General features: G+C 38.9%; 1 protein-coding gene across 1 annotated transcript in view; it reads right to left on the reverse strand.

Moving 5' to 3' along the window:
• SLC35F1 (solute carrier family 35 member F1) overlaps positions 1–14,402 on the reverse strand; it is a 241,756-nt gene that overhangs the window by 17,256 nt on the left and 210,098 nt on the right. Inside the window, exons 6-7 of the mRNA XM_061460050.1 lie at positions 12,231–12,283; positions 6,833–6,987 (exon numbers count right to left, since the gene is read on the reverse strand). Coding sequence (XP_061316034.1) covers positions 6,833–6,987; positions 12,231–12,283 — 208 coding nt within the window. The remainder of the gene's footprint in view (positions 1–6,832; positions 6,988–12,230; positions 12,284–14,402) is intronic.

The raw sequence follows: 14,402 nt of genomic DNA on the forward strand, positions 1-14,402 counted from the left end.
GTAAGTAAACCACTTTCCTAGTGTCTTGTGGGTCAGAGCACGTAAGTGGTTCATTGCAAGCAAGTCTGAGAATCAATTTAAATAGATTACACAGGCAGATATACTGTCTCTTTTCTTTCTCTGGGGACTGTCTGTGAATGAGCTGATTTTACACATCTTTTTGCTACAGTTAACATTTACATTCTTTTTTCATTTCATGTTTTCTTTTGAGTAGTCAATATCCACTAGGCAATTTGCTATCCCATATGATGAAAGGCAGAACTCAGTCATGTAGTGGGGCTTTTTTTTTTCCCCTAGCTGGTTGGATTGTCAGTATAAACTACTTCAGTCTGAAATTGGTTCTATTCAATGATTACATGAGTTTCAACTGGCCTCAAACACATTTTCTACAAATGAAAATGTACTTGCATACCTACCTTATGCATGTTTTTAAAAAGAGTAGAAATACATCAAATTGAAAAGCTCTTTTGAAATCGCTAAGAAATCTTTTAACATTTTAATACTTAAGCTCTGCAGGAAGATGTGATACTGAGACATAAAAAGATTTGATTCAAACATTACACACAATATAAAGGGGGGAAAAGTGGAGAAAGAAAAGAAATATTATGACTATCTAAGCATTCATACAAAAAACCTAAAACCATACTCTGAGTTGACAACCAGGTGTTGAGTAGCAAAGCACAGAACAGCGGTGCTGTCAGTAAACCTTATCAACCAGGCATTCACTACGAATATTAAGAAATCTAAATTACATAGTTAGAGAATATAAACCCATGGACAGTTAGGTAGATAAGCTCCTTGCTGTAATTATGAACTAGTTCCTGGCTAGGAAACCAAACGGTATTGCCTACTGGAAACTCTGGCAACTGCTGACTGCAACTGACAGGATTATCTCCATGCTGGATGCCTGGAAGCCTTAAAAGCTCCTTCTTGGGGTTCTAGGCTGCCTAATACAGAACTGAGATTTGTTCTCCACCTTCCAGTATTCATGACCTGCATAACTTGTGTTTTCTGTGCCACAGATCTTCCAGTTCTAGAATACCTGTCTGAAAATGTTGGAAAATGTGCACTGCTGCAATCTCTTAGATGAGAGGGCAAAACAACAGTCAAGGTCTGAGAAATGCCAGCTTCTGTTTCCTTGGGAGCATCCTGAAAACAGGATTATTTCCACTTAGAATTTCTTTTGATAATTAGCCGTTTCCAACAAAAATGAATTTTGCTATAAAACTCCCAACCAGCTCTGGTGTGAGCTGTCTTTTAACATGAGACAAAATAAAAATCCCAAGCTAAGAGCCATTAAAACAATCTATGGAACTTGACATTTATGATGAGCTAGTGTCTGAAAAAATAAAATTGAAATTTAAGCTTTCATCATAACTTTTGCAGTATGAATGCCACATCCTTTATTCTCTTTCTGACAGCTTCAAAACAGTAAGTATCAATGTTTCACTATTCATGCTTTGTAACTAACGAATCTATTGCAAGATAACACTGTGAAAGGAAGAGATATCCTTTCAACAATGAAATATTTTCACAAAGCTGCCATATCTGTGCTGTTTTGTTAAAAATCTACTGCCAGACTGTGCAACATCTTGGTAGGAGTAATCTAATTTTCCAGCTTCTACTATTTCTCATCATTTACTTCATAGCTTTTTTGTTGTACAGCATCCTGCACCCTCAGACAAAGGGTGAGTGGATGTGGCCCTTTCTATCAGAGCAATATACATTCAAGTATGACCAAAGACAGACCTAACTCATTTCCACCTCAAGGCAGATCTGTAAACATACACAGCTAACTATTTTCTAATTTATTATTATAATATGGAGGAAGAAATGCAGATAAATAAAAGAAATAAATGTAAAGAAATATGAAAAAGAACACTTTAAAATGCCAGTTAGATGAAAGGCATATGGACAGTACAGCTTCATGGGAACACAGTTGTTGAGAGGGAGTCCCACTGTAGGAAATTTAGTATGCTGGAAAAGAAAGAGAAACATACAGATCGGTTTCTGCACATTAGCAATGGCATAAAGAATTAACTAGTAATATGATTTACCTTCATTATCAAAAGCTTAGAAGCCTTTACTAGGATAAAAGCCCAGTGAGATTAAATTCCATTCAAACAGAGTTTATGGGTCAAGCAGCTTGCATATCAAGTTTCATCAGGAAAATATCCAAAATCTTATGACTGAGGAAGTAATAATGTAAAAAATACATTTTTACAGTTCAGCCTGCACTGCCTGCTCTACTAGAAATAATGTTGTACCATTGTTTCTCAGTGAAGCTCACATAAATCCCCAATTCATGGACATTGCTTAGGATCTGTGCTGGCAAAAATTAAATTGGAAACTATTGCCTCCAACTTGTACCCTCTCTTCTCCATTATGCTGAAATCCAGTCTCCTTCACAGCCTGTTCCTTGATGTAGTCAGAAGGCTGTTATCTGCTCCCTTCCACTGGAGGGACTCTGCTGTTAGAATTAGCATTGAAAAGTCATTTTTAGAAGCGTCAGTATCAGCAAGTAGGGCTTCAGCTAGTATAATTTCAGATTTCTGGTGCTGAAAGGTTTTGAGTATCATGTTTGGCTGTGTATCCAAGTCTTTTGAACAGATACTCTGCATGAGTCTAAATCAAGTTATGAGACTTCCTTGATTTATTACAAAATATATGTTTTCTCCACTTAGAAATTGCTACTATAACCAGAAATTCTGAATTTTTATAGCTCATCTTGGATAAAATAATGAATGAATGTGCCAAGGCAGAACATAATTGATTGTGCTTGGCTTGTTAGGTAATGATATAATACAGTGTGACTCGACCTGCTGGTGCAGAACACCATCAGTATGCATGCTCTAGCTGGTGGAAAACTTAAAATAAACTGCTTAGATTATTTAGTGAGAACCCAATTTGCTTAGAATGACTAAAGCACAACATACAGCTTGCCAATGAAAAGTATGAACTTTAAAAATTCACATAAAAATGAAGCCAAGACTGAAACTAAAACGAAAAAAGGAACATGCCATAGGCAAAAACCAACTGAAATTGTACAGAAGTGTCAAACCATACACTCAGAGAACTGGCCCTGAGTTTCTCACCACCACTGGTGTCAGCATATGCATGACAAAGAACAGCTGTTGCAGTCTCTGACAGGGCAAGGCCAGTCCTGTTACTCAGAACATGAAATTTCTTCCGTGCTACGCTGAGACATCCCTCTACACAGCATATGTCACACTTATAAGGCATCCTTCTCGTTCCAAAGCTGTTTACCACCATGTCTATAGGCAAAAAGCATGGATGAAACCCGTCCAGCAAAGCAGCCCCTTGGGTCTTCTCTGCAGACTCATTTCCCACACCAGGGGAGGGCACTGTGGATTCCCTCCTGCTTGTGTAGGGTGGGAAAGAACCCTATGCAGACTGGCTTTAGTACTCCTGGGAACACTGAAGTTCACAGAAACCAAGAAACCAGGGCAAATCAAAACAAAAGATGAGTCTGAAAGACAGGAGTTGAAGATGAATGTAGAGGATAACAGCAGCAATAATAATAATAACAACAACATCAACAATAACAATAATAGTAAGTTTGTTTCTCAAAGCAGAAGATAATTTAATTAGAAGGTGAAAAGGTGAAAAGAAAACAGTTAGTTAGGAAAGTTTTGAATATCAAACCTCTATAAAATATATCAATACGGTGAGAATATTAACAAAGAATTGAAGATATGGAGGTTTATACTTAAATCCTACAGCAGCTGCAAATATTCAGCCACCAAAGAGGCCAGACACATTCCTTCATTCACTGGGGTATCTGGAGTCAGCTACTGATTACAGAAGAACTAAATAGAGAGCTTTTATTTGGGGGATGCAGATAATTTTAAGAATGATGCACTACAATTTAGTCATCTACCTCCAACTGAAAGTCATAAATCATTCCATTTAAATGCAATAAAAGCTTGAACAGTTAACATCTTGAATTATACGTTAACTGTATACCTGCCAAGTTAACATGCTGTATTTCTAGCTTCTGTGGGCCTGGGAAATGTACACTGCACTACAAAGATACCTGCATATGCGGTAAGAATATAAATATAAACTCATTGTCCTGCATGTCACGACGCTGCAAGTCTGTATGATAAAAAAATTAAATGCTAGCAAATCCAAACACTTCAAGCACAGTCTTTTCCCAGTTTGGTTTCAGAGGCTCTAAAGCCCAGTTAAAGTAATTTCTTGCATTTTCTATGGATTTTCACAGATTTCCTGTTATAGGTGCAATAAACCCACCTGGTGATAAAGGTAGCAGCACAGGGAAAAAATAATAACTGTTTCTTGAAAGACTCATAAAACTGTATTCTTCAAGGGGTACTAAACCACTCAGTTGATCCTAATTCAACATAAAGCCATTTGCTTCCCAGTGAAGTGGGGCTGTGCACATTGGCCAGAGCAGCAATAAGCAGAAAGAGCTGTGTGCCTAAAGGAGATGCACAGCTGAGCTGGGAACGCCACTGTTTTTTAGAAACTGGAAAACAAGCAAGTGTACAGAGTCTTAGGAGGGGAATTTAGAGCATTTAGGGATAGACTTCATTACTGACTGCAAGTTGCACATTTCACAGTTCTACTTCCTCACATGAAATGTTACCTGATAGTAAACCAGAAAGAAAAGGAGGAGGTAACCTAAGGATAAAAACATGGCAACTAAAGAAGGAACCACATAACTAAGTGGGTTTTTAAATCTCGATCATCTCTGAATATAGCCTCTCTTTCTTCTGCAATCGAAACTGTATGAAAGGAGATGCCGACAGCTTGAGAATTTGATACTACATTTCAGGTGAAGTCCCTTTCACAAAGTCCTGACAGAAGTCTTTTCTGTATCAGCGCTTCAGCTGGGAAGAACAAAGGGGAGCTCACGTGAGTTATATGAATTGCACAGTGAGTACAAACCATGAAGGAAAAGCAGTGATGAAAAATGTAAATATAGTTTTACTCTGGGGTAACAGGCTTCCTGGAGAAATGGAGAGACAAGAGCATTGCGCCAGGTGCTGGAGGGACCTTTCCTGCTCCTAGAGTTGAAGAAACTACCTCAGGAATGATGAAATACAACCAGATAGGTGCAGAGAAGGGTTTGCTCTGATTAGTGAACTAGGGGCGTGGAGAGGATACAACTGCTGCCTATTGGTGCGTCAATGGAGTAAAATGCTAAGGAGACAGGGGCATTCTTTATGCTGAGGGATACTCCTGGCAGAAAAATGAGTGGACCAAAAGCCACAAGTAAATTTATGCTGAAAATAAGAAGGTTTGTAACTGATGTAGTCATCGTGTACTGAAGTAAGAGTTTGATAAGAGTTCATGAAGAAGACTGCATGACACATACATTAACCATGGCAGAAAGATCTTCAGTTTTCTAATTAGATGAGTAAGTGGCAGAGGAGACCACCAGCTACTTCAGAGGTGGAACTCAACCAGTTATCAAGACAGATGATGAAACCTTGCTTTCAATCAGAAAACCTGCCAATTCTGAGTCTTCTCTTCTGGCCTGAAGTTTAAGGTTTGGGTTTTCTAAATTGCCGTTTTTGTTAGGTATGGGAAATGCTGAGCACAAAGCTGTCCAACCCCCACTGCCTTTGAGTCTCTCCCTCTAACAGAGTTTGACTTTGCTAGAACACCACCACCACCGTTTTCAGAATTAGATTTGCCTGTCTTTCACAGAGTAATATAGCCATTTTTCTTAGAAACAGTGAACTAGCACAGCTAAAAATATTTTGCTATGGGTATCAAATGAAATTATTAACAGGAGAAAACAATATTCAGCTAATACCTAATGTCAAACACTTTGGGTTCGAAGTGTCAGGCAGAAAGAACAAGGAATCAAATCACCATGAGAGACCCATGAAGCAGCAGACAACCTCTATATGGTTTTGTCAGTCAAATTTTTGTTTCTATACTTGCTTTTCCTGCCTCTGCAAAATTCTTAAAGCCATAAAAACAAAACAAAAGGCAATAGTGAAAAAAATTAATTTTGTATTGAACTCTGAAGCTTTGAACTTTCATTGTCTTATTCAGATTCACTCAGGTACCATTACTATCACAAAGTCTGATTTCAGTTGGTGAGATACTCAGAATTTTAAGGCTTTCCTTTACCTAACACTTCTCTGGACCACCATTTTATCTATCAAGTAACCTCCCTGTTATGAACAACTGATGGTGTAAACCAATCGCCTCCAGCATCCTGATGCTACTTGCATGCGATGGACACTCCGGGGATACTTGTGAATAATGAAGTGCCATTTCTTTTAATTGGAGACAAAATGTGTGCCAGATGTTTTAGATATTAGAACACCTAAGAGGTAAAAGTTCAACACAAATCTGCTGCACAATTTGGCATTTACACTAACAGGAAAGCCAGTGGTTTGGTTGACAGGAAAGGTGCAATTCATGGATAATTATGAGTTATATTTCAGAATTCAGCATGTCCCTTGTTCTCAGGAAAAAAAAAAAAATCCTATGGGATTTTTAGAAGAGTCCTTGCCTTCATGCTGCCACCCTGGGTCTGGTCACAGCAGTTGAAAGTTACCTCTGATAAGTAAAATAAAATTAGTGATACAGTTGCTGATGAACAGGTACTCAAAATTCACATCAATAAGACCAAATAAGCCCTCTTTAAAAAATGGGAATCATAAAATAAAATTCATTTTGGTGTGGGAAACCTCAAGTATAAAAGAAATCTGCACTTTTACCATGCAGATCCAACAGATCTTGGAGGCTTCTTTTGTTTCATTGTTCTGCATTGACATTTCTTCAGGCATACTGCTATTACCCAAATGCATCTGTCATTTCCACATACCTTGTAGTGGAAGAGGAATAATCCACAGAAGAGGCTGTACAGGTCAGCTGTGAGTAGGGAGAGGTTGACGGCAGTAGCACTAGTTTTCTTTATGACCACTGGCATAAAGCTGTAGAGGCCAAACATACAGGCACTGAAGCCAACATACAACAAGCCTGCAGAAGAGAAACAAGAAGCAGAGTGACCCTTCACAGCCTATAGAGATGACTTGTGTTGGTAGGAAGAAGGCTGTGTTTTTGAATAATGCATTTTCAAAGAAACACGGATTCAAATTATTAAGACACATATAGAGAGAGAGACTAAGAACATAATTCTAATTTTGTAAGAAAAATAGTGAAAACCATGTCAGCAGTGGACACGAAGTCCTTTCTCTATCCTCTCCATAACAGCAGTGCAGTTTTAAATTGGTGTTTTTCACTACTAGTGAATACCTCATTTCCAGCATAAATTTGAATGAAACTATGCATTCAGACATGTCAAATCTAGTCCCTGAAAGAGATGAGTGTCCACAACACCGACTGTGTTCAGCTGAGTTGGATGGAGCACATAATATTTTCTGGGAACGGACCCAAAAATTGAATTCAAAAGTATGTGCAGACAAATTAATGAGCCAATAGATGGATGCATGAGGACAGCACTCAAATGACAGAGGTCCTAGTTCTATTTTGCCACCAAACCTGACAAATCACTTCACAGTTTTGCACCTCTATTCCTCTATCTGGTTTTGTCTGCCTTCCTTAATAAAGCTTTCCAGAGCTGAGAGTCTTTCTTGTTACATGTTTACAGACTGCCTCACACAAATTAGATTGTTAGACACTAATATAATAAAAATACATTACAGCAGAAATCTAATTTCATTTAAAAACCTAAATAACTTACTGGGAAAGAATTCATTGCTTCAGTTATTACTTGATAAATCCCAAGGCAAATTAATCAATATGAAGTTAAGAAACCAGCAAACACTCCACTCATCTGCTCTCATGCAAATGATATTTCTTAGGCTGCTGTATGCTGCGGAATTCCCAGCTGATATGTGCACAAACCTAAATTTAGATTCACTCTGACTCTTCAGAGCATGTTGTTATCGACTAAAAGTTGCAGAAAATCTGATTGCTAAAGTCCTGAAAGGGATTAGAAGGGAAAAGAAACAAAAAAAAGCCCATATGATTTGTATCTGCTTGAAGATCCACTTAGTTAAAAACTCTTTAGAAAAGGTATCTAAAAGACAAAATCAGCTGTAACAGCTTAAGTCCCTTAGAAGCATCCAAGTGTACATTCATCTGAAAAAACCACAACAGAAACAAAATGTCAGTGTTCAAGTGTCTACGTATCAATTGTTACGGCATGATAAAGCATTTGAATTTATATTTATATTCAGAATGTGGATAATATAAGAACTGCTTTTACTAACAGGTAGCAATTTTTTCAGGTGTACAATGTATATGGGTAACAACAGAATCAGTCTTTGGCAGTGTTTGAAACAGTTGCTTTATGCAAAATCTGCAGTTCTTCTGTAGTAGGCAAACAATTGCATCAAATGGAGCGTAGTTTTGATAAATGAAAAATTGTCTGCATACATGAGCATTAAGTCAGCTTTTCTTCCAGGCTTAAATCAAGAACAGATCAGGCACAAAAGACCTTTTGGACCCAAAGTCAGCATTCTCAAAGTACAGTCTGCAAACCACCAGCTGGTCCACAGAGCTCCTGTTAGCCTGGTTTTAACACATATGTTCAAGTGCTCTGCTGGGTTGCCCTCTCAACCAACAGTATAATTTCATGGTACTGCCTTGATGTTCACATTATTTGCCAGCCAACTACATGCACTTCATGGGCTGCTTTTCCAAAGGGCATTTCAGTTCCAGTGGAAAATTGCTTAAACCATAGCTGTCCTGTCAGAGGTGAATATAAAGTGTCATTCATTTACATCTTAAATTACATGTAACATCCGCCAGCTGGACAGCATTTAGTGGTGACAACAGCAAACTGGAATGCAACATATGATTTTCAGATAATGCTTCTTAGACAGCCAGTTTTCAGACTTAAAATATGTTTGAAGTCAAAGGCTTGGAGCGTCAGCTTCCTTGAGAACTGCAAGTGGCAGCCTTGGGAATTGTTACTACTGCTGCAGTTCCAGGTGCTGGGGCCTGTCTACCCAGGCACTGAGTCACTGGTATCAAGTGACTCAGTGCTCAGACACTGAACAGAAGCAACGTGGTAAGTTAGGAGGTGCTTTTGTAATGACCTGCTGATCAGCTGGTCTGTCTTAAATGCTGAGAGGCTCATAATGCATAACTGTCTCCTTTCAGATGTCCTGGCATTGTCCTGAACTGGCTTAATGGGCATAAAGGCAGCTATGAGTGGGATTCGTTACACGCAACTCTGGACACATACTGAGGATTGGTGGTCAATGAAGCGACTGGGAAATTTTAGGGTGTAGACTGTCCAACCTCTTTTAGACGCCAGCTTTAGCATAGTATGATTTGTATCATGCCTGTTTATCGCTGCTGATGTAAAGGGAGACTATTAATTTAAGTAAGATGTCTACATCCCAGGCATCTAAAGTTGGTGGAAGGAATCCCGCCTTGTCTGTCAGTGCTCACCCTAGTAGGTAAGGTCACCAATTTTGCTTGGTTGGGTGTGAATGTCTCACAAGTGTCTGTATTGGGCACTTAGAAAAACGTGCGGTGATTCAGGCTGGAAGGAAGCCATAGCTCAAACCCTGCTCAAATCAGGCTCAGCTGTAACATCAGAACAAATTTCTCAAGACTTTGCTCAGCCTGGTCTTGAAACCTCTGAGGATGAAGACTACAAGACCTCTCGGAGCAAGCTGCTCTACTGCCTGCCTGTCCTCAAGGTAAAGATTTTCCTCTTATTCAGTCTGAATCTCTCATTTTGGCTTCCACCTGTTGTCCCTCATCCTCCTGCCATGCCCTGCTGTGAAGACCTTGTCTGTCCTTTTGATAACTGCTTTGTAGGTAACTCCTCAAAGACTTCTCTTTTGCAGGCTGAACAAGCCCCAGACCCTCAGTATTTCCCCACTTAAAACCAGGCATCTCCACACAGATGGGCAGGATCTGCCTGCAGGGACTGCTCTAAAGTAGCCCAAGTACCACCAAAATTAACCTGCCTTGGGAACTTTCGTTTAGTTCCTGAGCATGCTGGTTGAATGTCGCATGTTTTAGCTTTCACATTTTTACTCCAAAAGCTATCATTACATCGGGATAAAACAGAATCAGTTATGATTTTTCACTGTCTTCTTCAAATAAAGACCATCCAGAAATATTCAACAGCCCTGTAAAAAGGGACACTTCCTTGGAGATTCAAACTGCCTTTTCTCTTAAATAAAACTGATGTTAGTTTATTTGCTCTTATTTCACCTATCACTCTACAAAACACGTCATGGTCTCATATGAAACCACTCAGAGCAGTATAATCATTCTCCTTTCAGTCAGGTTGGCAGCAAGTATTAACACTTAAACCTTCAAGGTTTCAAACAGAGCTACCCTGATTTATACTAAGTGTGAAGATTATGCTATATATCAGAGGAATTTCAAAAATTAAAACCAGGAGGGCCACAGCCTGTTTTAAACATGACAGACATAACAGATCAGCTTTAGATCACTATATTAAAAAATAATTTGCATTTTACATCAGTTGAAAGGTAGCTCATCCATTCTTAATAGCACAATTATGGCAGATGGCAACAGGCCACCTTGAGTTATTTATTAGGTTGTCTGTTTATTAGGTAGTGACTTTACCATTCAGAAGGCTGATGATTTAACTCTGCTGGACTGCAGGTTTGAGTCTATCATAGTGGATAACTATTCAGGACAAGGCTGTGAACACCCTGACATAGATCTGTCAGTCACTACTGACAACCTCGTATCACTGCCAATGCAATGGAAAGCACACCAAGTGCAGTGGAAGCCAGGGAAGAACACACAACCGCACATAATTGTCACCATTTCATCCATATTCAACTACATTACATATCCAGTTATTGCTCTAACAAAACAAGTACATATCTATGATGCTCTTGCCAAGATGATCTCCTCCTTATAAAGCATAGGGACTCTTCAGAATTAGTGACTAACTTTCAATGACATTTTAATGGCATCACGGAACAAGTAAGACTTTAGTTTAATTGTACATTTAACTGATACTGAGTAACAACAGAACTCCCACGGAAGTTTACGTGAATAGCAGATTAATTCACTATGACCACTGCTACTTCCATCAGTACCAGATTAATTATGTCCCTGAGCTCCTTATCATGAAGTATAAATAAACACTGATGCAATTATGCTAATTATCTCAGATTAAAGACGGCCAATACACTTATAGTACACAGTTGAGTGTGTTTCTCCATGGATACTTTAAATTGATTTGTCATTTAGTTTTATAGCTCAACCATCAAATCTCCAAGACTTCTAGGTGCAGTGTTTTGCGAAAGATGCACTGTTTTTATTAAGGGTTATGACAATGAGAGGAAATTGTGAAATAAATTTAAAGAAAAGAACATGTATCTCCTGTCCTCAGGGATTCCCCACGTAACAAGTTGCCTTCTGAGGTGTCATTTTGATGCTCGTTCTGAAACTAGGTAACAAACTATTGTCAAGGTTTTACCAAAGCTTGAATCCTCTGCTAAGTACATAAGCCCTATACCATGAGTATTCTTTTATTTTTTCCATTGTTATAAATAGTAAAAAAGTGATTATAAGGACTGTCCTAAATGCTGATTTGCTTTTAAAGCAAGTAATTTGTAGGACTAATAAGAAGGGAGTCTTAGATCATAAACTCAGCTTCCAAACTGAAATGGGAAAATTCAATCCACTGCATAGCAGAACATTCTAAGAGCTTCATTGTGCACAATGCTGCCTAAACTTGTCTAAAAGACACATCTGCTATATTCCACTGAAACTACTTGGAAAGCAATTAACCATTTGCATACAGAAATGCTCCCCTTGGAAATGAGTTTATGAGGCTATAATATGCAATGGAAGTACTTTTTTAGGTTTTTTGTTAGGTTCCATTTTCTTTCTTTGACATTCATTGAAAAAGGTTTGGCTCTTAGTGACTACCTCGTTTACTCGTCCCATGTGTTGCACTGAATCTTAGAACTGGAACCCTTATTATTGTTTAACTTCACAGCTCTCTGCATAATTATCTTACGGCATACATATGCTTAACCTAATGGTGCAAGGAAGGCATAGGATGGCAGTGGGAGGACATATCATTTTAGAACAGTGATGAGGCATGTGGTTCAACCTTTGGCAGTAACTGGTGGAAAAGTGACAAACATCGGTTCCTGTGAAACTCTGTGCCTGCTTCCCCAAATGATGGATGTCTCCATGCCTCCTTCAGCAACTATCTGCAGTGAAGTGAAGTGTTTTCTTACCTATTTGCCAATCCCAGGGAACTTTCAACAGCTCTTTGTGTTCCATGATTGCACTATAAGAGAAGAGAAGGCAAAATTTGATGGAAGAGAACTGAAGTTAAATTACTTCCACTCATTCAATTCAAATGCTGGACAAAACAACATAAATAACCTTATTACAAAAAAATCTCAGTAGGAACCAAATGCAATCAGACTTTGCTAATCCACTCTGTCATTATCCCTGTGCCTATGTGTTTGAAAGATCTTCAGGGCAGTAATCAGATGTGATAGAATAAAACTTCCACAGGTTTATTTCCAGCTCTCTATACCTGCCCAAAGGGCCTATCCCCCTATATGTACAATCCTCATGTACTCTTCTGACTTAATATTCTGAAAGGTTTTGAACTTCAATAATTAATAATGTATCTGTCTGAGTTATTCACCCTTCAGAGCAGCTCTGCTGTGTCACATAAATAGATATTACAGGCTGGCTTTGGTGAGAATACTGTTACTTGTTACACACTGAGAGAGATCGAATAGTCACAGCAATGAAAGTCAGGAAACAAAGCAAAGGATAGGCCAAACCACAAAAGTCCACTTTCAACATCTTGCAAGTCTTGCATTATACGTTCACATCAAAATCCCAGATCCAGAAAATTCTAAGGTGGTAACAAGTCAGCTCTTCCCAATACAGGCAAATAGACCCTTGGAGATACGGTATCTCGTGATCTAGGTCTTCACTCAGCTAATCACTTTCTCTGATCTGTGGTTTCCAGGTAACTCCTGCTCTGCACAACTCTGCATGCTAGTCTGGACATCATTTTAAACAAGTATAAAACATGTAATTACTCATACTGAAAAACAAAGTACAGAAGATGGCATGTGGAAGACCAAGTCTAATGGTAAAACTGCAGGAACTCAGTGCTTTCCAGATTAATCCAGTCTACAGAGTTGCATACTGGAAATTTTAATTTGCTTGATGCTGATTTGTGGTGAATCTAATACTGTGTACAGAATAATAATATTATTTTGTATGAAAAATAACTAAATTGTAAGTGTCTTTGATGCGGAAGGCATATACTTCTCTTTTATCAGCAATTCCTGAAAACATACTGCAACGTCTCTTCTTCTGGCAAACAAGTTTTGTTATAACTTAAACGTAGGAACATTGCTTATCTGATACAAAAGAGATATAAAATAATACAGTATAGTCTGTGATTCATTATGCTCTGTGAAATAAAGAAGAGTAAGAGCAATTCACTGTAGAATTGGAACCACAATGATCTTTGAAAGGTTGTGGTGATTGGAGTAGGTCCCTGATGACTGAAAAGAGACAAATGCAACATCCAGTTTCAAAAGGAGCAAAAACTATAGCCTGGCCAGCCTTATGCTAACCTTTGGGAAGATTACGGAGCAAATCTCATCAGACGACTTTGCATGAAATGAAGAAGATATGACTGGAAACAGCCAACACAGACTTCTCAAAAGTAAACTGTACCTGACCAAGCTAACTGCCTTCTATGACTGGCTCAGTAAATAAAGGGGAGGGAATGACTGAGAGGATGAGATATAACCTCCCTGGACTTTAGCAAAGCTTCCAGCATGATTTCACGAAAGATCCTTAGAGATTAAAGAAGCATGGACTAGATGGGTGGACTACCCACAAGGTAGTCTGAAGAAAAGGGCCAAGAGAAACCTTGTGGGGTTCAATAAAAGCAAACATGAATGCCTGTACCTAGGAATAATCCTATTCAACAACACAGGCTGGGAGCTGACTGTACAGAAAGCTGCTTTTTAGAAATAAACCCTGGAGTCCTGGTGGACATCAACCTGAACATGAGTCAGTAACGTGTCCTTGGAGCAGAGAAGGCCTACAGCATCCTGGGCTGTGTTAGTAAGAGTCTGGACAGCAAGTTGAAGGACATGATTTGCGAGACAGCAGCTGGAGTACTGTAACCAGTTTTGGGCTGCCCAGAATAAGACAGACATTGACAAATTGGAGAGAGTAAAGCAGAGTGCCATCACAATGGTCAGGCAGCTGGAGCACATGATGTAAGAGGAGATGCTGAAACAGCAGGGTTTGTTAAGTGTGAAGAAGAGAAGGCTAAGCCAAGGGAAAGGCAGGTGAAACAGTAAATCTGCTATCTTTACTTTATGGGTAGTTACTGAAAAGATAGGATGGATGACAATGGA

Source organism: Pezoporus flaviventris, unplaced genomic scaffold (assembly GCF_033815535.1).
Source record: "Pezoporus flaviventris isolate CSIRO_AGI_PZ_B2104156 unplaced genomic scaffold, CSIRO_AGI_Pfla_v1 ptg000031l, whole genome shotgun sequence".
Lineage (NCBI taxonomy): Eukaryota > Metazoa > Chordata > Aves > Psittaciformes > Psittacidae > Pezoporus > Pezoporus flaviventris.